Genomic DNA, 22222 nt, shown 5'->3' with positions numbered 1-22222 from the left:
AGTGGGTATCTGCTCCGTCTCTCTCATGGACACAGCCAAACCGGTCGCACACTTACTGCATTGTTGGAGGAGAAACTCTGACGTGAGATACTGAGATGCCATGAAACTGGGTCTTTGTTCACAGGCATCTCTGTGAAGGACAACAGACCTGACCACTGTTAAAATCCAAATTCATACTATATTAGCTGGATTCGAATTGAAGCTGTAATGATGCGGATTTAATCTTTGTTTGGTTTTTAACAGTGACCAAGTCTGTGAACCTCAGTACTACAGAAATGATTAGCTGACATAAATTTAGGACCACAGCTTGAGATCAATCATTAATTTGGTTAAAGATTTTAGATCCACCCTGTTCTGGCTCCGATGAGCACCCACAGTAACCATGTAGAGAGGCAGAGTCTTGGTGGAAGCATGGAATAATCATTCTTGATCAACATTGCCTTTCAAACGTGGAGAAAATAGTGAGCAACACTGCCCTCTGCTGCACTGGTGTCAGCAACGTGTCCTGCTTAGAGCTGCATTACCCACACCAACCAGCAGATGGCATAATGCCACAGTGTCATAGTGTTCGTATAACTGAGCATTGCCAAGTGGCAACAGATCTACAAAGCATTTAAAAGCCCTTAACTAAAAAAGTAATAATTTGCAATTGATTATCTTTAAACATGTTTACCTAATAAAACATATAAACAGCAAATTATAGTGAAAAATACAGCAAAGATATAGAGTTCGAAGGACAACAACACGATGTGTTCTCTTTTCCAGGGAACACTTATAAGTACTTTTGTGGTTTCTTGAACAAACTGTCTCAGGACAGAGACGTTAATGAGGGTGGACCAAGAAAAACAATGTGGAAAAAATTGTGCTGATTACAGAACATCTTTCTAAGGGAGCCTCCATTGTCAGATTTGGTTAAAAGGTCATCAGCAGACTTATTGTGATTGATTGCTTTTTGACTCGAACATGCCAACACATTAATATCACGCACCACATCCATTCATCACTATCATACAATACCTCTCCACTTGGAATATTGTCACCAGTTTGAGTCTGATGAAGCTGAAAGGTGGAAACACTTTGTCTAACCAGAGCTCTGGAGAGCTAAATAAGTTGTGTAAGTAGCTTGCTGTTGCTTTAGTATTCCTGTGTTGACGGTGCTGCATAACCACCAAGTTTATCAGTATGTGTGTTTGGTTTGCCCAGAGGATGAAATATTTCAATATTCCTCCTTTACTTATTCACATGGACAGACTGATGACTGTGCTTTCATCTCTGCATTTCTTGTTGAGAGAATCTGGAAAGTGACACTTCCCTCACCTGAACAGGCTTAATGAAGTCATCCAATGACACAGAGAGATGGTATTAAGTTCCCCCTGAGCCCTGAAAGCTGCATGGTTGGCTACATACAACTATAGAACGAAAAAGAGTAAGGCTCCCAGGAGGCAGCCTATTTAAACCCCGGAGAAAGGGAGCATTGCATTATCATTCCAAAACGATGCAATTCAAGCATCCTGGAAAGTGTCACCGAACAGCACTGCTGGTGTTTTTCGAACACAAGTTCGCACCCCACCAGGAAGTGTGCTAAATTTGTGCTAATTGAGGCAGTGTAACACAGCTGCTCTCCTCCGGGTTAAGGGGAAAGCAGAGTGTGATGACGCAGACTGTTTCCCACATTTTCAGGAGTCTTCCATTGAGGTATCTCTGCTCTGGAAGTTCTGTTGCTGCCACAGCCCACCGACTGAAGAGAAACAAGAGAGCCACGCATGAACATACAGATTAGTGAAATTTTATTACCATCAAAATCATAAACTCAGTCAAGGAGTACGGTACAGAGCTCACAAATGCAGGACAGGACCTACAGGTGACCACTGGTCCTGGCAAACATCACATCTACAAATACACTTGTAAGTGCATGGTCAAATGAACAGACATGGATTACTAAATACAGTGAAAAATGTATTGGAGAAAAAGCATTGCTTTAAATGGTGTAACAGTATTTAAACAGTATTTATTTGCCATCTAAACAAAGAGAACAGACCACATGAAATAATCAGTTCACATAAAAATCTGTTCTTGTCAAGCTTCTTGTTATAATCTAAATGTTTACTTTCAACAGTGTACGAAACAATACAGTGGTGTAATCTGAACGATTCATGTGTGGACCAACCAAACAATCAATTTCAGCACAAATTAAAACGAGACAAGTGTAGAAATAATGAATTTGAGATGCTAAAATGTTTTATCTGAAATTCACATTTTCATATAAATGAAAAGGTGCGCGTAGTAAATTCTATTGACAACAGACTGGGCAGAGTGAAAGACGAAGTGGCCGAGCACGGGGCAGGACATATTACATTTCAACAATATCATCCAATAATTGTATTGACAAAGTGGCTGCTGTCTTTCTGTGACCCAGGAATAAAAACCTAATTTTGTATTCGTGGAGGAAATAATGTTGGTCTCACACACATACTGTACACACACGCACTGATCTGACAGCAACCACATGTACGTTAGGTAAGTTAAGTGGCCAGGACTATAGACTTCTGACAGGTACAGGGACACCAGGAATCACAGTTTCTGCAGCCAGTTGAATATTGCTCAAATTCCTCGAGAGTGATTACAGAAAGCTCTTTCTTTAGCTCCTTAATAAAACTTGAGGGGATCAAGTGTGAAATGAGGACAGTTTGTTATTACTGTTCAAGTAAAAGGTGAAAATCTGTGGAAAAAAAAAATAGACATTGATAAATAATAATTGGATGAACAAATAAATAAGGTGTGAAATGTTCGACTTATGCTTCATACATTGTTTCAGTACAACATAGGTGAGTCAGAAAAGATGACCCCAGTTAGCGCAGTTACCACAAAGTCGAAATGATGCAATTTCATCAGATGCTGCATGTGGCCTGATAAAACACATTTTATTTTTACAGTTACAACTGAATATTTAACACTTATGGCAGGAACGGATCAGAGTAAACAAAGGTAGACTGCGTTCCAGCAAGAAAATCCAACATGATGTGATGGATAAAGAAAAAGGGAAAAGCTACAAATTAATATAAATGCATAGAACTGCTATTCTAATTTTCTTTTCTTGTAACGTTCATTGACAGCAGGGGGAACTCACTGAACAGTAGTAACAGACAGCATAGTCTAGCTGCAGTGTGCTTTTTAAACATTAGCCCGGACATGGCTTATGGCAAGAGGTGAGAGTGCTGTGGCATACGATAAGACGAGTAGCGCATCTTTATCCACCAAGTGGCTTTAAATGTGAAATGAACAGCAAAAAGTGAGAATGCATGCTGTTTCAGCTACTTCTACAAAGGTCTCTATATACAGAATCTTTACACTTACAGCTATGAGGTTCTTTCCTGAGCAGGAAGTTAGCAAAGGAACAAACTGTTTGTGTGTGTGTGATATATGTGAAGCTGCCTAGTTCAAAATACAGTACTGGGCATAAAAACTCCCAGTCCAATCTCAGCATTGTTCAACGCACAATAGCTGGTTAGTGTAGACAATAACATATAGGAGAGATAAACGAATTTCCCATGTGAGAGGGGTATATGTGATGGATAGCACTTACTGTGTGTAACAGTACAAGGTCCAAATTCAGGGAAAAGCTCAACATTTTTACTGATTCTTAGAACGAATACTATATTTGCAAGACTGGCAGAGAGAACTTTACCAAGTTGGCTCATGAAAAAGGAATCAAAGCTGTTTTCATAACTATTATGTCTCCCTATGTCATCTCATCACTGTGAGATGTAGACTATATGTATAATCTGACATAAAACACTGGCGTGTCAGTGAAAAAAGACACTATACATGTAAAGAGAAAGCCAATGCATCGCAGCACTCAGGAAAGGTAGCACACAGCCTCCATGAGATGATTCAAATGCTGCAAGTGAAAGAGAAGCGGAGTCAATGTCACCATGCTAGCAGCTAATGTACAGTGTGCAGAAGTCGGTGGGGACTGCAGAGGTCACACGGGGAAGGGCGGGTCAAAGGGGTGGGGTCTAACCCTGCTCGTCCCCAGCCTGCGCAGCTAGGTGGTGGGCAGCTGAGGCCTCTCCATTGCAACGAGGCGTAGCATCGGCTTCCTGCGGCGCCAGACTCTGGTGCTGTGGCTCAGCTTCTGAGGCCTCTGGCACTGGTGGGCTTATCTCCACTCTGGCAGGGAGCTCTGTAGCTGCAGCGAGGGCTCCCTCGGGTGTCGCACCAGACGAAGGTGCCTGGGAAGCTGCGGGGTCTGTCGGGGTGCAGGGAGCAGGGCTGGTTGCCCTCGAGTTGCTCTGCTCAGGTACTCTCAATCTTTTCATGATGGTGGTGACCCGCACTGCTTTCTGTGGGAGGACCCAACCAAGACTGAGCTCAGATAGGTTCCACAACCCAACAACTCAGTGAAGGCCAACTCTCACTGAGCTGCCTAAACACACCAACACATCACTGTGCTACAACAGCTGCTTCTCTAAGGACCACAAAACTACTGTTGAACTTTGTGAAGAATAGCTTACTGGAGGAGAGAACAAAAGGCCTTACCTTCCACTTAGCTCTGGCAAAGTTCTTCTCTATTTGTGCACACACATTTTCCTTGATGTTCTTATCTGAAGCTGCTCCACCAGAGATCCTATAGCAGAAAATGGGAAAAACAAAACTTCAAAAGAGCTTTATACTGTTGTCTTTGGGTGTCGCAGGCTGCTGCACACAGTACTGCACAATCTGTTGATAATTTTTCTGCCTGTAAAACATTTGTGAGATCTGTTTAACCTGTTATTATTCAGATCCTTTCTTGACCTGGATTCATGTTTCGAGTTTTTAACATTGTGCGTGTGTATGATTAAGTGTATAGTTTGATTAAAAAAAAAAAAAAAATCCTCAATCAGATCAATTATGATTCAATTTGATTAATATACAGATTTTTGATTTACATTACAAAAACATGCAACCCAACCATTCTATGTAAAGCTGGGTGACATGACAGCCCCCACCCAAAAAATATTTTGGGCACCCATTGTTTTTTGGCTGCAATAAAAGACATAATCCCGACCAAGAAATGAAAGGACACATCACATTTAGATTTCATATTCTGAGAAGCTTGATATTATTTCATAATTTGATTCAATAAAAACAGCTGTGAATAACATTGAGACTGTGCAGAGTGGGTGTAAGGGGAATATGTTGTAATTTCCTATAATTTTCTGTATATGGAAAATAATGGAGCTAATAAGGATGAAACTTGGGGGGACAATATAAGTCAGAAGGAGTACTGAAGATGACGCATCACAAATAACACAGATAACTTTCCCATCCCTGACATTTCTCAGGCCCTTTCAACAGGAATAAGAAAATATTACTTGAGTGGTAAGGTCATTGACACAGACCCACCAAAATCGCTTTCATATGTCCTCTGGGAGCCACAAATCTCTGGAAGATACAAATTATTCCGGTGTTTGTCCCAGATATCTCTGTTCCTGCAGCCGCAGTGCCTGAAGCATCTGTTCAACTCATTTCAGCTGATGTTAAAAGCAGCTTAAGTCTATTGTCAAGTGGAGCTTTGGTTGTGATGCTATTAACTTTCTCAACACAATTAGAACTGACATGTCAGACGTGTTAGAAAGTCTGATCTCGTGCAGCCTTTCTGATCATTTTAATACAGTCTGATCACAGTGTTCTGATTTAAATGGGCTGCACAATATATCAAAGCTCTGCTGCCTACCATTCATGGTTTATCGCCTCCTGGGCTGTCAGTCTCTGGTCTTGATCCACCTCCATCAGGCGAGCAACCAGACTCTTAGCTGTCACAGGAAAAAAAAATCACCCAGAACAACCTCAGTGAAAAAGGGTTCATACTCCTGATGGATAGGAACGTAAATACGACATGTTTGAAGTAAGAAGATGGGAAAACTCTGGAATTTAAAATGTTTACCCAGCAAGCTGCCATTGTGTTCCTTGACAGTGCTAACTTTATCCTAAAAGTACCTGAATCAGAGATGTCATCCCAGTACGGAGAGTCAAACTCATAGTCGCCTGCCAGGATCTTTCGAAACAGGTTCTTGTCGTGGTTTTCATAGTCATCATCATCAGTTTCATCGTAGAATGGCGGGTTTCCTGACAATCTGATACAGGAAGGAGTCAAACACATTCACATATTTAATCAAGGACCATTAACAAATAAGACATAATCTCGCTATACGTTTCCTTTCCCAACTTACAATATGTACATGATGACACCTGTGGCCCAGCAGTCCACAGGTCTGCCATATCGCTGTCTGCCAACCACCTCAGGAGCTGCACAAAAGCACGCTTATTAAAAAAAGGTCAGAACAGTAAAAGCCACATGAGGGCCGACAGGTGATGTTCTCCACCACTCTGTCTATGTGACAACAACTTAAGTTCATATTCTTACCCAGGTACTCTGGTGTCCCACATGGATCTTTGATGAGTCCGTTCTCCAGTTTGGCAAGATGGAAGTCGCTGATAACTATTTTTGAGTGCTTCAGACGGTTGTAGTAAACCAAGTTCTCCAACTATGGACAAGAACGTGACACATGACAACAGGTAATGCAATATTCACGCTCAAGGTCTTTCAATATCAGAGTTAATCAGTAATTGAAGGTCGCTAATTTTGACTTCCTGTCATGGATTTATGTTCTAACAGAAAGAATGAGAGGACTGGAAACATCAAAAACTTTAATTATTCAGTCTCGACATAAAGCCATCACTACAGTGCAATTCTTAAGACACATTATAGTTGTATCTTTTTACCAGTGAGATGGAATCACAGTCATGGCCTGGGTCCCAATTCACTTACTACTAAAGTCCTAATGTGTAGAAACCTTGCCACATTGTTGGGCTGTCCAGTTGTATGATGAACGTTCTTATTCTGCATGCAGTGAAATAATAGTACCCCACAATGCATCATGAGTAATGAAGTCATGTGCAACCAATAGACACAGTATAAGTAATGAAACAGTATAAACGTGAGTGTTTGAAAGTGTTTTTCCAATTTACCACACCGAAGTCCTGGATGGTGCCTACAACCCAGATTAGAATACGCTGCTGCTGTGTCCCGTTACCTTGAGGTTTCTATGAACGATGTGCAGTGAGTGGAGGTAGGCCACAGCCTCCAACACCTGGCGTACCACATTACTGGTGTCTCGCTCTGAGTAGTAGCCTTGATCCAGAATCCAGTCAAACACCTCTCTGCCCGTTGCGCTGTGGAGACAGGAAGGACTCAAATGTGTTACATGTTTGTTGTTGAAAACTAGGACACCTATTTTATTTCAGCAGCAGAAGATTTCAGGTGGGTTTTTTTTTTTGTTTGTTTGTTTGTTTGCTTGTTTGTTTTTTTAAGATGCTGAATGCAATATTAAGGAAAAGGCAATGATGAGATTACTAAATAGACAAACAAGCTATAACTGTACTTTTGTATATTTGCATTCACAATGATATTAATAAATATACATGTATATTTAAATCATATTTTTCATTTGCTCATCTGTTTCAGGGAAATACAACATGTTTTAGCGATTTCCCCACAGATGTTTCTCTTATGTTTGATCCTTTTCTTTCTACGCAGAATTTCTCACCCCATAAATCAAGTGTCCTTGAAGGACATGATGATTATCCTACATTGAGCACACCCATAGAAATACATCACATTCCCCGAGAACACATGTAGATGAGAGCAGAGCAGCTAGCAACCAATCATATCCGAATACCAAATGAGTGGAGTTCAGAGCTGCTCTCATATCTACAGGCCCTCGGGCTACAACAGCTTATTCCCTACAAGTGAATAATCAACTCATAGAGTTCAGCAGAGCTGAGCTACAGCAAAGACAGGCAGAGAGTCTTTTCCCCTGGCTCATCAGACGTCTGAACTCACAGTTCAAGGAAGAGGAAGTACTCCTTTTTTGTCTCGAAGACGTCCACCAGTTGGAGAATGTTGGGATGCTTCACCCTGAAGTGGCACATAACAGAGCAGAAAGACAGACAGAGAAACGCACAGAGATGAGATAAGAATCATGTAGGAGATGACGTCTGAATCATTCATCCATGACACGAGTGAGCTCCATGTTCAACTGCTCGTCCACAGAGAAGCAAATTAATGGGCTATAATTTTTCAGTGTGGGCATAAAGACAACCACAGCACCAGATGGTAAACTTCATGAGGAATTTAGCCCCACTAAGCTACAATACTCGGGGCTGCAGAGTGATGTTCTTGCCTGTCAATCCACCATGAAGCTGACAGAATACCGCTGCAATGATCTTCTTTCACCATGTTAGAAATTGCACTGGGGAGGGGTCAAGAGCTCCATCTGAATCCACTTTCTCATTCATTCAGGACTCAGCAGGATTAGAAATTAGAGATTTCATGTGTCGTTTTCCTTTGGCTGGCTGATGGACTGTAATTTATATTTATTTTACATCAAAGAGCCAAGGAAAAGCACTGCCGCGTTGGAGAAGCAGTTCACTTCAAATGGTCAATTTCTGTTCTATTGTGTGTTTTCCTGAAAGCACATGTACATGAAATTAAAATGAATCAAAATGGCAGTGGGTGAATGCAGTCCAACAGGTAACTGATGAGTAGAGGAGGGGAGATGCAGTAGCTAGGCTTATGATGACGGACATCAGTATTGTGTCTCGCTATGGCCAATCAGGGTGTATTCTCTACAGCTAGCACTGTAAATGCAGCAACAATGTGAGCGCACCGCATGCATTAGCCTGCAACACTTTCATCACAGGACTGGGCTCTTGCTCAAGCACAGAACTCTCTGCTTCAAACCTGCAGAAGAAAATGTGAACAATCTTCACAGGCAGGTTGTGTAATGTCCCTCTGTGCATATTCCCACGCTGTCTCTGCAGCAGCAACTGTTGCAGAGAAATAGTTGTAAAGTGACCAAAATGAACAGAAATGCAATTCAAGTGGACAGTACAGCTCCACTCTGTAATTATTGTTGAGGGTTGGTTTCATCACAACATGGTTTTTGGAAGCTGCATAAACTTGCTGAACTAACATCTGACAACAGAGTGCCCAAGTCGCCAAGTTGAATTTGGGACACCTGAAGAATTGTTTGCATCACCTTTGAAGGCTGCACTTTCTAGTATTGATGCAGAAGAAGCTCGAAGTACAGTTCAGTTTCTTCATCCATGAGAAAGTTGTTTTGTATTCTATCTACAAATCTACAAATTGTTTAGTTTTACTGACAGTTAACCTGTTTAAACTATGATAAAAACTAAAATATAGAATAGAAAATATATAATAGGCATGTTACACAACCTTTTAATGTAGTGGATACAAAACTGAAATAGTTGAGGTTAGTTTTTATTCATTCATTCATTCATTCATCTTCTACCGCTTACATTAGGTTACATTTGACCTAAGATGCCTCAGCCCTACACATCGCCTGTGGAACTGCAGGTTAAGCCACTGCTTGCTCACTCTCTGCACATTTTCTTTTGGTTCATTCAAAATAATAAAAAAGCAAAAATGAATAGAGATTAGTACTTCAATGAGCAAATTTTCCTAATACCAATATTCAAGCAGTTTATATTCAAGACTGCATTTGATGTTTTGCCAGCAATTCTTCTGAGCCTTTGAAACTGTCATCACATTCGATTATTCACTAAGCCCCCCACTGATGATTAAAGCATGAACGGGAGCAGTGTACATCCCCATTATTGTAGTGTCTAAAGTGTAATTTTCAGAAGAATGTGAGTCTATGTTTTGAAAGGCCTCTTACAAAGAAGTCTCACCTTCATCATCTTTGTGCTTCACTGCGTCGCCTGCTATCAGTGACATATTGTTCGATAAGGCCAGAGCTATGCTAATGTGGATTGTTTCTGGAAAGTTAAATAATAAGGAAGCTCAGAGAAAAACGACTCAGATAAACTATGGGCGATCAGGCAACACAGTGAGCCCCATTTGAATTGAAATTTTTTCAAGAATATCCTTTTCTATTTTGTTTTTCTTTCTATAATTTGGTGTTTAAGAATATAAAAATAATATCAGAAATGGAATATATAAGTGATGATGAGGCCTTATCATAACTAACCATGCACTTAATAAGGGATTCTGAACTGAAATCTAACCAACAACTCACATCTTTAAGATGAGGATCTCATTTTTCGCAGCCTTGCGGACTTTCCTTCCATCCTTCTTTAGGAACTTTTTACATGTGTACATCTTCATTGTTGTTTTGTCCTTGGCCCTGAATATTTCACAGAATTCCTCCCTGAAAGGAAGCATTTCAGATTTATTTGCAGAAATACAAACACAGATCACTACGGTTGATTGCGAAAGATACAATTATTCAAAAATCTGCATTGATGTTTGGATATATACTCACGATTTAACAATCTGACCCAGGTCATATTTATCTGTCACGTCAGAAGGATTGTTATAATCCTTCTTTTCTCCAATTGTTATACAGCCAAATGGCATGGCCGCTCCTGACCTGTGGCAAGACACACACAGAGGTACAGAAAAGGGGGAAATGAAATTAATAATAAGACACAGGTAACAGCAATGTTGAGAAAGTCTTTCAAAAGTGTAAGAGCTAAAGATTTACCAGGAGCTCTATCAGTGCAAAAGATTGTTTCACTTACACTTAAAAAGCCTTTCATGCTCCTGCAGTAATAAAGTCCATGTACTCAGAGTAAGCTTAATGTTACATCCTAAATTATATAGCTAATATAAAAGCTGCAGGAATAGTGTGTGAGGGGGCAGAGGTCTGGACTGAATGTACCAGTGTTTTTCTGAAGGATGAACGTTACAAACCGGGGGGGTCAGGGAGCCAAAGGTTTGTCAGCCCGGCGAGCAAGCCGCAGCAACAAGTGAAGCATTTCCAATCAAGACATAGAGCCAGCTGATACAGGCAGAGAGGAATGAAGGCCAGCATCAACCCTTAATTGCGGTGCAGCCTCACTGTTCACCTCTTTAACACAATGGGGTCAAATGTGAGCAATTTCTCTACCACATTATTGTGTTATCGTTTTTTCAGTTAAGTTGGAGCTCTTAGTGTTGTGTTTAAATCGACAAGACCTACAAACATTATAGTTGTGCCGTGGGTTGTGGGTTCAAATCTCTATGTGGGGTGTTTTCAGTTGGTGAAATGGCTGTTTGTTTGTTTGTTTGTTTATCTCTGATAGACAGGAAGCCTGTTTCAGGGTGGGTTATCCCCCACTGTCAGTTGGGTTGGTCTCCAGCCCGCCACAATAGAAGTGACTGTGTCCGCCTAAGTGAGCTTTTTTTTTTTATATATATAAATCTCGTAAATGTTATTGCAAAATTGTCTACTTTACTCTTGAAAAGAAGTGCCAGCACTCCTTAGGTGGAAAAACTTTAGAATAATAATAATAATAACAACATTTGTTAAGCTGTTTGCCTGGGGACTCTGCCTTCTCTTTGAGGATCAAATCAATCTCACAGTCTCACTTGAGGAGTCAGATTTTGGGAAATAACTGCTCCCTGCTAAGAAAAAGTACATCTCACATATTGGGCTCTTATGAAAATGTGTCCTTATGACAGTCTGTCTTGTGGTATGACCTTCATGCTACACGGTTCCCAACTGACTCCCACCTTTGTGTATATAGTATACAACTAATGTAAATATGCTTGCAACTGGTTATAAACCATGTTTATAAACAGAAAAAGGAAAGATTGTTAATTCATATGCAGATATAACGATAACATAGCAGTTGAATGTCCACAGATGAAACATTTGTTTGTGGTTTATGTTACTTTCACACGGTGCATGGCCATAGAATATCAACATGTAGTTGCACTACATTATTAAATTTCCCGCTTATTTTCAGACCCTTGCAGCATACAGATTGTCATTTGACTTAACACAGAATCATTTATTATTTAAAAAATATGAATATATTAGTAGCAATAAAAGCCTGTTTGTGATTCAGCAAGAATGAGTACTTGGACCTGGGTGGGTCATGTAAGATGTCATGTGTGTTGTTAATCCACCATCCATCCCAACAATGCACCACTGATGTATTGTCAATGTATGTAATCTGTTTCATCCAGATCACGGGTTTAGGGTTAGGGAACCCGAACCCTTCTCACAGCAGAACTGAGCATCGTTGTCATCATGAGGGTTGAGCGTTATGGGTAAAATCTCATATTTGAGCCCATAATAATTACAGTTACACTTAGAGTCATATGACAATATCAATGATAATGTTCATTTTCTGGAAAAACTATTTAGTAATCGTTTGAGATAAACTGGAAATGAGCATTTATATATGAAAGATGTACATTCATATAAATCCAATAATACCATTATTGGCAATATTGAGCTTTCCTGCTCAATATTGCCTAAAATGTCCTAATATATCCGCCACATATCTGGTTCTGTATAAATAGCTGCATTTCTTACATCTCTTTTGACAGCCGTATTGTAGCGTTGCCAAACCACCAGCATAATTTGATTCAACACACAAGAAAAAGGCGTTTTGACTGATGAATGCTCTTTGCCTGTTAAATGTGTGCGAATTGTTTTCACAGGATATAGGTGGCAAAAAAAAAAAGAGAGAGAGAGAGAGAGAGAAAAAAGCAAGAGGGATCACATCACTTACAACAAGCAAGTAAGTGATAAAATTCTCTCCTAGTTCAAATCCCTGGAAAGCTCTGAGAAATCTGGTGGGTGGACAGTAGTTGTCTCTCTCATCTACTATCAGTGTCCTTGAGTGAGGCACTATGCTTTTTATTAGATCAGCCAAACTGCTCAAAGGCCAATAGTACAACACGAGAGTCGTGGGCTGCACTGAAAGTATGACTGTATGGGACATTTCAGAAACGTAAAGCAGGAGAGTGCTGAAATTCCTCCTGGTGAATAAAAGAAAGGCAAGAAATATTGATTTCCCAGCAGCAGAAAAACCCATCTGCCCCGACAGTCTGGGTGATGGATATCTGCATGTAAATGAGCGCAGCCAGCATGAGCAGTCTAGCACTGCGTGTAAGATGGGAAATCTATTCGCTGTAGATCCACAAAGCAACTCGTAATTCTCTCTAAAAGAACGAGGCGCTCAGCGCGGAGACGTCTCAAATTTGCACAGAGAAAACTGTGCTCTCTGTGAACTTCCCTCTCTCATCCAAGGCAGCAGTCTGTGCTGTGTAGTCGACACGACGAGCTGACCTTTCCTGCCTCCCTGTCTCTCCCTCACTATTGATGCATTGCTATCTATCTCTCTGGTAAATGTTGTGTCTCGGTGAAGTTATGGTACGGAGGAGAGGACAGCGCTGCAGGATCAATGTTTTCAGTGGCGGTACCATCATTTTGAGTGAGTGTTGTGATGACTCTGTGTGTGTGTTTGTGTGCCACTTCCTCTTTTATTTTGATGCTCCCGTTCAGTCTTGTTTCAGGTCACCTTACTTCCTGGTCCCGTGTGTTTCCTGCTCCTGGGATCGCCCTAAGGTGCCTCACCTGAGTCTGTCTAATCAGCTCCCCCCGTCTATACACACCTCACTTCACCTTTTTGTTTTCTGCCACATGGCTGTAGCGTGTCTCATGTTCCAGCACTTCTTGTTGGCTCTTGTGTTCCTGGTTTTCAACCCTCTTTGGGTTATATTTGGACTTGCCTTTTGCCTCTTTCCCTTTGTGCTTTCTGGTCCTTCCCCCATGCCTGAACATTACAAGTCTGGCACAAGCAAAGCATTTAGAAATCTGTATGACGTGTAACGGAGTATATTCAGGTTTGTTAAATTATGGCAGAAAAGGTGCTACACCGGCATCTGTTGGCGCAGTGGTTCTGCACAGGAAAAAAGAGGACATCACTGCGCTGTCCGGGATAATTCATCATTTTCTTATATGTTTTGGATGTTCATACTTTGTACTTTGTTTGCTTTGTACTTATTGTGGCTAACGCCGACTGTTTTGAGCGCTTGCTGGGGTTTGTTTGTTCACAGAGTTATGTTTAGAGAATGATGCTAAACTAGCTTAAATGTTGACCCACATTTCACACACTGTTCAAAGACTGACACCGTTTCCCCACACCATTGCGGTGCTGTATGTTGTGTTGCAGGTAGTATATTGTGTATCTTTATTAAAAATGCATCGATACCGGTATCAGGTATCGGTCCAATACCGGGCAGGCGTACTCGCACACATGAAATTGCCACCGATACCACTTTACGGCAGCGGGTGGTTTACAGCACTTGACTGCAAGGCGGGAAGCGAGGTGTCAGCAGTGTGAAACTATTTTCTGGGAGCAACAAAAACAAAGCAGAATGTGTATGTGTGGCAGTGCCATGTTTAAAGCACTCAGTACTCAGTATATGACAAAGTTTTACTGAAATCTTACAGTATGTGTGGCAGTGCTGTGTTTTTAAAAGCACTAATGTTGAATGTTCAAGAAAATCATACTGAGGAATGTTGTTCAAATAACAGACGGTATCGGTGGAAAAATAAAATGCAAAGTAACTTTACGTGTAATGACATTAAGAACTCGGTATCAGTGAGTACTCAAATGCAAGTAGTCGTACACGGCTCGTTTTGGAAAAAAATGTATGTTACTTTTTATGATGGTTTTATTGTATATTTTGTTTCTGTGAGCTTCATTCTTGTTCATCTGCTCAGAATTGTATGTAAATTAAGTTAATTTTTCATGTATAAGATCTTTTTACATTTATCTAATGGTGAACTAATGGTGTTCTCAAAAACTATTTCATGTTGATTATGTGGGAGTTCTTAATTTATGTTTAATGGAATAATAATATATATTATACAATCACATGAGGATGTAATTTTTGTTATATAGTCGGTTCGGTACATGGACCAATCCTCTTAACGCTTTATCTGCTTCTTGTAGGCAACACTATGAGGAAGCATCAACTTTCACTGTCAAACTGCAGACGTGTTGCAGACATAAAAGTCTGGATGAGCCAAAATTTTTTACTTCTTAACTCCTATTGTACTCGGCCCTAAGCACCTCAGGGAAATACTATCTAATCATCTCATCAGTCTGGACGGCATCACTTTGGCTTCCAGCTCCACTGTAAGAAACCTTGGAGTGAGTTTTGACCAGGACATGTCCTTTGTCCCTCACATAAAACAAGTTAGTCTGGCAGCTTTCTTCCACCTGAGAAACATTAGGAAAATCAGAAACATCCTCTCTCAGGATGATGCAGAAAAACTAGTCCATGCATTTGTAACTTCTAGGCTGGATTACTGTAACTCATTACTATCTGGATGTCCAAACAAATCTCTAAAAGGCCTTAAGTTGATTCAGTGCTGCATGAATATTAACAGGAACTAGGAAAAGAGATCACATCTCTCCCATGTTAGCTGCTCTTCATTGGCTGCCAGTAAAATATAGAGTAGAATTCAAAATCCTTCTTTTCACATATAAAGCTCTTAATGGCCAAGCTCCATCATATCTCAGAGAGCTCATAGTTCCTTACTGTCCTAGCAGGCCACTCCGCTCTCTAGATGGAGGTTTACTTGTGGTTCCTAGAGTCTCCAAGAGTAAATCTGGAGGCAGATCGTTCAGTTATCAGGCTCCTTTTCTATGGAACCAACTTCCAGTATCAGTCCGGGGGGCGGACTCTTTAGTAACTTTCAAGACCAGGCTTAAAACTTTCCTGTATGACAGCTTATAGTTAAAAAGTTAAAGTCCTCTACTCTTTAGCTATGCTGCTATAGGCCTAGGCTGCTGGGGGAAGGACTGAGCTTCTCTCTCTCTCTCTCTCTGTCTCTCTCTCTGTCTCTCTGTCTGTCTCTCTGTCTGTCTCTCCCTCTCTCTCTCTCCCTCCCTCTCTCTCGCTCTCCTTTCCTCCCCCCTTGCATGCGTTGATAAGAACCATCCTTCTTAAACAACAGTTTCACCCAGTTCTAAGTATTTATACTGCATTTACTAACCATGTTCTGCCAAAGTCTCTGTCTCTCCCAGTTCCTCTCCTCTCTCTCCCTGTCCTCATCCTGCAGGTGGTGACTCATCTCCATCCCATGTTCCTGCAACACCTGCTGCTCCCATATCTTCATGAATTCTGTACTACAGCTGATCTCCATGAACTTCATGCAGCATCATGTTCCTGCCTACACCTGTTTGAATATCCCCCTCTCCTGCTCTCATTCTCACCCTACACTACACCCCCCCATGCCTCTCTCGCTCTTGCTCTCTCTCTCTCTCTCCCACTCTCAACCCAACCGGTCGAGGCAGATGGCCGCCCCCCCCGAGCCTGGCTCTGCTTGAGGTTTCTGCCTCTTAAAGAAAGTTTTTCCTGCTCATCGGGGGATCTGTTGTGTGTCTTTAAATAATTTTATAAAGTTTGGTCTAGACCTGCTCTATATATAAAGTGCCTTGATGTAACTTTGCTATGATTTGGCGATATACAAAAAAATCTGATTTGATTTGATATTATGTGAACAGACTTCTGGATTTTATTTTATTGTTTACTGATTGCCGCACAGAAAAAAGAAGACGTCACTCAGATGTATCCCGAGACTGACCGCTGCTTCCCCGCACCATTGTGGTGCTGTATGTTGTGTTGCAGGGGAAAGCTGAGCAATAGAAGCCCATAATCCAGCTGAACCTCATCTGTGGTCTGTAGAAACAACAACAGTGTGGAGCTGCATTTCACCAAAAGCTGTGATCCGTCACACATGCTTGAAAACATTTGTACTCCGCAAGAAGCTGAAACGGTCCACAAGAGAGTCGTAGCATTGCGGAGAAGGATAATAGGTTGCAGACAACACCACTCTGACAATGATGAAATCTAAACAATTTTATGAAGTAATCCAGCAACTAAACAGGGCCTGTGTGGCTTTAGAAAGGTCTCTGACCCTAACAGGCCGGAATTTCATAGGTTGTAATATGTAACAAAAAACAAACAATATCATGAAAGGAACATTTGGGAAAATATAAAGTTTGCAAAAAGCACTTGAGCAAAGTATCCCAGTCAGCCTCTCTTATGTTGATCAGTGTCCTAGATGAGGAATTTACAAAGCACTTCAGACAGAAAGACCAGGATTCACATAGCAGAGGATGTGTAATGGGCCTATTTGGACTGGCCTCCATCAGCAACATTCAAGCATTATCACTCTGCGTTGTGACTGTTATCTGCCCTTTGAGAGTGGCAGTCGATGGCCTGGATGCTTTATGACCCAGCATGTGAACTGGGCCTGCTGCTGCTGTGTGACTGAGGAATTCCTCTGGATGTGGACATGATGTACAAGATGAAAGAAGAGTGGTGATAAAGATTCAGGGCTGGTTGATTAGTAGCTGAAGCACCCCTGTTGCACTGCATTAGACAATTAAAGGGGGATTATTTCACCTTCTGCTGTGGCAGAATGTGGGGCTGTCCAGCAGGAAACTGGCAGTTATCTGTTTGGTATGTTATATTAAAACACGAGGAGCAGTTTGGTTTAGTCCCACGATGAATTTCCTTGAAGACAAGGAAGTGCTTCCTTGTTTTTGGAAATCAGCATGCAGAATAAAGCGCAGGGCTCATGCATCACCTTTGTGCAGATTCCAGAAGACGAGAGCCTCATGTATGCTGTATCTCAACACAAATGTACAGACCAACTATCCACCATCAACCAGGCAAAGGCAAACACACGATACAATACAAAATGACCTGCTGTCACCATCCTAAAGGGAATACAGAACACAAATCAAATTGGGAAACTTAATACAACTTTTTGCTTTGCCAAATACCTTCTTTATAAACGTATTTGGATGGGATTGGTTTGTAATGATGTGAATAAAAAAAAAAAAAAAAAGAGAGAAAAGTGCCACCATTAAAAATCTCTCAATTTTTTGCTTGCCTGTGTTTTACTGTCTGAATAACTTCTGAGACCTGACTTGAATTATGAGATGGGTGGTTTCTTGTGCACACATTAATCACATTAATCAGACACTGAATTTGAAGCTGCACTAATTACTGTTCTTTCATTAAGGACTACGTTTAAGGTGTCCAAAAACTCACAGATAATCATCACCAGACTCTGCAGTTTTCCTTTAGCTGTATGGGGCGTTTTTTTTTGTTTTTTTTTTCTGCCATTTTCAGCTTATTGCTCTGGCGCATCACATAGTTTAACAAGATGTATACCAGACGTTTGTGTTCAACAGAAAAGGTAAACCTATCGTACACCAGCTCCCAAACACCGAACAGCAGGCAGAAAGATCAGAAAGGTTTGCTTCAGACCGCTAAAAACGGCGCTAAAAAAATAATAAGAAGAAATAAAGATTGATACTGTGTTTATATGATATCATGAAGGCTCTTATGTTATCGTTTCTAATGTTTGTCAACTCGTTTTTATTGGTTTTATTTTCATTTAAGTGAAAGTTTTCTTTCTCTTCTGTGCTAAAATGTTTACAGATGAGAGTCCGCTGACAGTAATAAGCATAAAATTCTCTCCTTTAATATCTTTTTACAATAACTGAGCAATTATCATCTTATATTGTTATTACCCCACACTGAATTATACCAAATTTCTAAACCCTTATATTTACATAGAATGAATAAATATTTAAAAAAAATTGTTTCAAGATCATTTTTTAAGTGAACGGTTCCTATCCCTTGGTTTGATTCTCCTTTGCTTTCCTCAAGGCTTTCAGACATACTCTGTTTTGACAAGGCTCAGCTCAGCCATCTAAAACATAAACTTTCCCTGCTCTGATTCTTAGTCCTTCCCCTTGTTCCTGGGGTTTGGCTGGAGCTCCAACCCCAAAAGGACAGCCTCTCCAGCTATTAAGAAATAAGCATCCTTGACATTGACTTTCTTTCAGCCCTGCTGATCTCCTGTGATTTCCTAAGAGACTGTGATGACTCTTTGCCTTAAGCTGAAAGGGAAAGATAAGATCAGCGCAGATGGGGATAGCGACAGTTGTGTAAGTCTCAACAGAGACCAATGTGAGAAAGATGCTCACATCGCCTCCAGTGAGGAAAGATGCAATTGCAAGAAAACTGATAAGGACACCTATGGACTCGAGGATGGAAAAATAAAGAATTCAAGTTTGTGGTGGACATGTGAAAATCCACCTCGTCTTGACTTGGTAGTTTTGCACCTATGCAGCATATAAGAACTGCAGAGTATATGACCTGCATATAAAGCAATAACAAAAATCGTGCCAGGTAAACCAAAGCTTTGGAGATTGTCTCTTCAAATCAAAAATCAAGTTGAAACGGTAAGTGCTGAAACGTTGTTTGAAGTTCATGTCTGTAGTATGTCCTTGTCTGTGTAGCATCCTGGTCCTGCTGGGATGCTGCAGCACATCATCAACATGACATCACAGGATGTGCTGCACACCAGCGTGTTTACCAGTTTCTAGCTTATCCAACATGTTTTTGTTGTCATGATGTCACACACCTCTCATATATATATATATATATATATATATATATATTTGTTTATATATATTTTTTTTTCATATATATATATGAAAAAAAAAAAAAAGATCTGATATGACTCAGTCCAACAGTGAAGTACTATAACTAAAACACTGTGCAATCAATCAATTTAGAGCACATGAACTGTAATTTCTGAATCTTATGTGCCAAAGGTGCTAAACATGGCTCATGTACATTTGCTAATGTTTTTTGTTGCATGCAATACAAGTAAGAATGTAATCTCAATGAAGTCATAGCTGTCTGACTTTTAGTGAACTTTTATGAATGCTGAACGGAGAGCCAATGTATCGCAGTCGGAGTTCAATTGATTGATGTTATGCAATAACTCTTTTACACTGATGTCAGAGGTGACAAAATTATTGCTGAACCGTGTCCTGAATACATCTATTTAATGAGAGGAAATAGGCAGGCAAGATGATATCAAGGCACTTTATATGTATATTATTTCCCAACGTACAGTTCAAACTGCTTTAATTCAGCCAGTGTGTTTGTAGGAAGTACTTCTCAGAAACTCACTGGGAAAGAGGAGACAACATTCTGCATCATCACACTGCCTCATTAAGGCACCTCACAAGAATTCTGTTTTTTACACTTCACTTTCAGGAGAAATTGCTTTCGCCGACTTTTCGTGGAAATGTGCATGTAATGTTTTGCGGGCTGCGCTGATTAAAGTTGCACAGCAGCATATTAGACAGTGCCTTTTCACCTTTTGCAGGGACAGTAGAGGAGCATAAAGCTGAAAGGGCAGTACGATAACAGCAATGCGTATGGGAATGCCTGAAAAGTAGGAAAGTTGCATCAACTGGCAACATGTGGTGAGCAGGATCAGAGTAGAGTTGGTGGCAAAGCTTTTAAAAAGTGAGGGCATACACAGTTGAATTAATTATTCATGAGCGATACGGTCTCCTTTCCACGGTATGTCTCACTGGGCCCACAGTTCGTGTCTTCCTTGTATCCAGGAATCATTGTGTCCCGGGGCACTTGCTAAACAGTGTGCTAGGAGCAGAAGCACGGCAGCTCTGACAGTCCTAGAATAATTACCAGCTCTCTTCTAATCCCAGTTCAGTGCGTTTTACTGCTTGCTGGTGTCTGCGTCAGCCAAATCTCTCAAGAATCCATTACATCTCTCACTCGTTTGCCAGACTTCATGGAGGATCACAAGCTTTGCAGTCTACCTTATTTGATTTTTCAAGAGCTTATTCAAGCCCGATGACCCCATTCATTCAGTTGCCTTTCCAGAGTAAGCACAATCTCACTCCACATGCTGTCAGTCATGTGTGAATCTGACTCATATTCCTGTATTCCTCATTGAGTAAGATAGCACTGCTGAGGTTTCTTCAGCAGGAGGGAGGGAGTTTCATGGAAAACTCACTCACTTCCCTTCCTTCCCACTTCCGTCCATCTTCCTGTGCTTTCTCGCTCTCACTAAGCGCCACATGGAGAATCAGTCGAGGTGACTGCACCCAAGGTTTACCCTGGGACTCTACAAGAATCATAAGGCAAATTACAGCACCTTCTTACAAATGTGGATAAAAAGGTGATCAGGCTGCTGAATTTTGTAAAATTTCTTGTTAAAAAAATATGAATCTCACAACTATAAAATCACCATATTGCACATGTCCAAGAGTTGGGACTTACACCTGCTGCCTGCTATATCGTTATTTTCTTTTTCAGTGGAGACACAGAAAGCTCTGCCTTGATTGGGCAGAATAGCACACATTTGTGCTCTGTTTTTTTTTTTTTTATTACCTATATTTATGTTACTTGAAAACCATTGACCCTCTGTGAACTGCAGCTTTATTGTGTCTCAGAGTTGACAAAAAGCAATGCAACAGAAGCAGCTTCTTATCTTTTGGCATTGCACTTCAAGTCAGTACTTCCAAGCAGCAAACTTACTGTCTTGGAACACAATTATCCACAATGTACCTGTGAGTAACTGTTTTTAGCATCTTCTTTTGTTCTGCCAGCTCTAACAGCATTTCTTTTTGCACAAAGAGAATGGTTGTATAAACAGGGGTTAAATTGGGCCACGGCTGTCCGGCACATTATTGTATGCTGTTTATCTTTTTCTCTGATCTCCTGAAAAGCAACATAACATGTAGGAAGAAGAAGAAGAAGAAGAGAAGGCTATACTCTTTGGCTCTTCACTTCGGTAACTTGTCAGATGTCATTCAGTCAGTCACAGCGCAGATGGTAGAGTGATGGATGGTAAAGTAAGAGAAAAATTGGTCAGAAGCTGAGAAGATTGATTATAGAATGTAAAGTGGTCTAAGATTCAACTTTAACAAAGTTGCGATCCTGTTAGTTCATGGCAGGTTCCCCACAGTTTTTGGTAGCTAACTGTTATATTAAGCATGTCATTAGCACTTAATTGTCAAGAACATGGAGTAATTTATATTTTATTTATCATGTGACAAATGATATAAATCAGATGTTGCAATCTACACAGACATGGTTGCCCCCCTCACCTCAGAACAAATCCTAATTTAACCACGGTGCATAACAGAGGCAGCACCTCGCGGCATAGATTCAAACAAGGAGAAAAAAGAGTTTTTGCTGCATTTTTTAGTCCTTCCAACCTGCAAGTCATGAAGTGACTGAATGAATATGAATATGTGATGCTGTGGTTATGTTACATCGATTATTAAACAGTTTTAAGCTAGTGTTGCAGATAAGCTGACTCTGCTACTGGTGCTTGAATAGCAAATGTGAATTTAACTTGCCATGGGGAAAAGTTTCATTTCCTGCATTTAAAATTTGCAGGACAGTGAATTTTTGAATCTGATTTACATTATTTTGTGATCATTGGTGTTCACTCACAACTCTATCCTGCTTTATAAATATATGTTTTTTAAA

General features: G+C 40.6%; 1 protein-coding gene across 1 annotated transcript in view; it reads right to left on the bottom strand.

The window, feature by feature from the left end:
- Window positions 1-4016: 4016 nt before the first annotated feature.
- The window catches only part of camkvb (CaM kinase-like vesicle-associated b), a 37723-nt gene continuing 19517 nt past the window's right edge, over window positions 4017-22222 (bottom strand). The window contains exons 2-11 of the mRNA XM_029502846.1: window positions 10350-10457; window positions 10104-10235; window positions 7886-7960; window positions 7077-7215; window positions 6407-6527; window positions 6213-6288; window positions 5980-6116; window positions 5717-5795; window positions 4540-4627; window positions 4017-4343 (exon numbers count right to left, since the gene is read on the bottom strand). Of these exons, the coding sequence (XP_029358706.1) occupies window positions 4017-4343; window positions 4540-4627; window positions 5717-5795; window positions 5980-6116; window positions 6213-6288; window positions 6407-6527; window positions 7077-7215; window positions 7886-7960; window positions 10104-10235; window positions 10350-10444 (1269 nt within the window). The 5' untranslated portion in view covers window positions 10445-10457. The remainder of the gene's footprint in view (window positions 4344-4539; window positions 4628-5716; window positions 5796-5979; window positions 6117-6212; window positions 6289-6406; window positions 6528-7076; window positions 7216-7885; window positions 7961-10103; window positions 10236-10349; window positions 10458-22222) is intronic.

This window comes from Echeneis naucrates, chromosome 5 (genome assembly GCF_900963305.1).
Source record: "Echeneis naucrates chromosome 5, fEcheNa1.1, whole genome shotgun sequence".
Taxonomy (NCBI): Eukaryota; Metazoa; Chordata; class Actinopteri; order Carangiformes; family Echeneidae; genus Echeneis; species Echeneis naucrates.
This window is presented reverse-complemented; position numbering and strand designations above follow the sequence as displayed.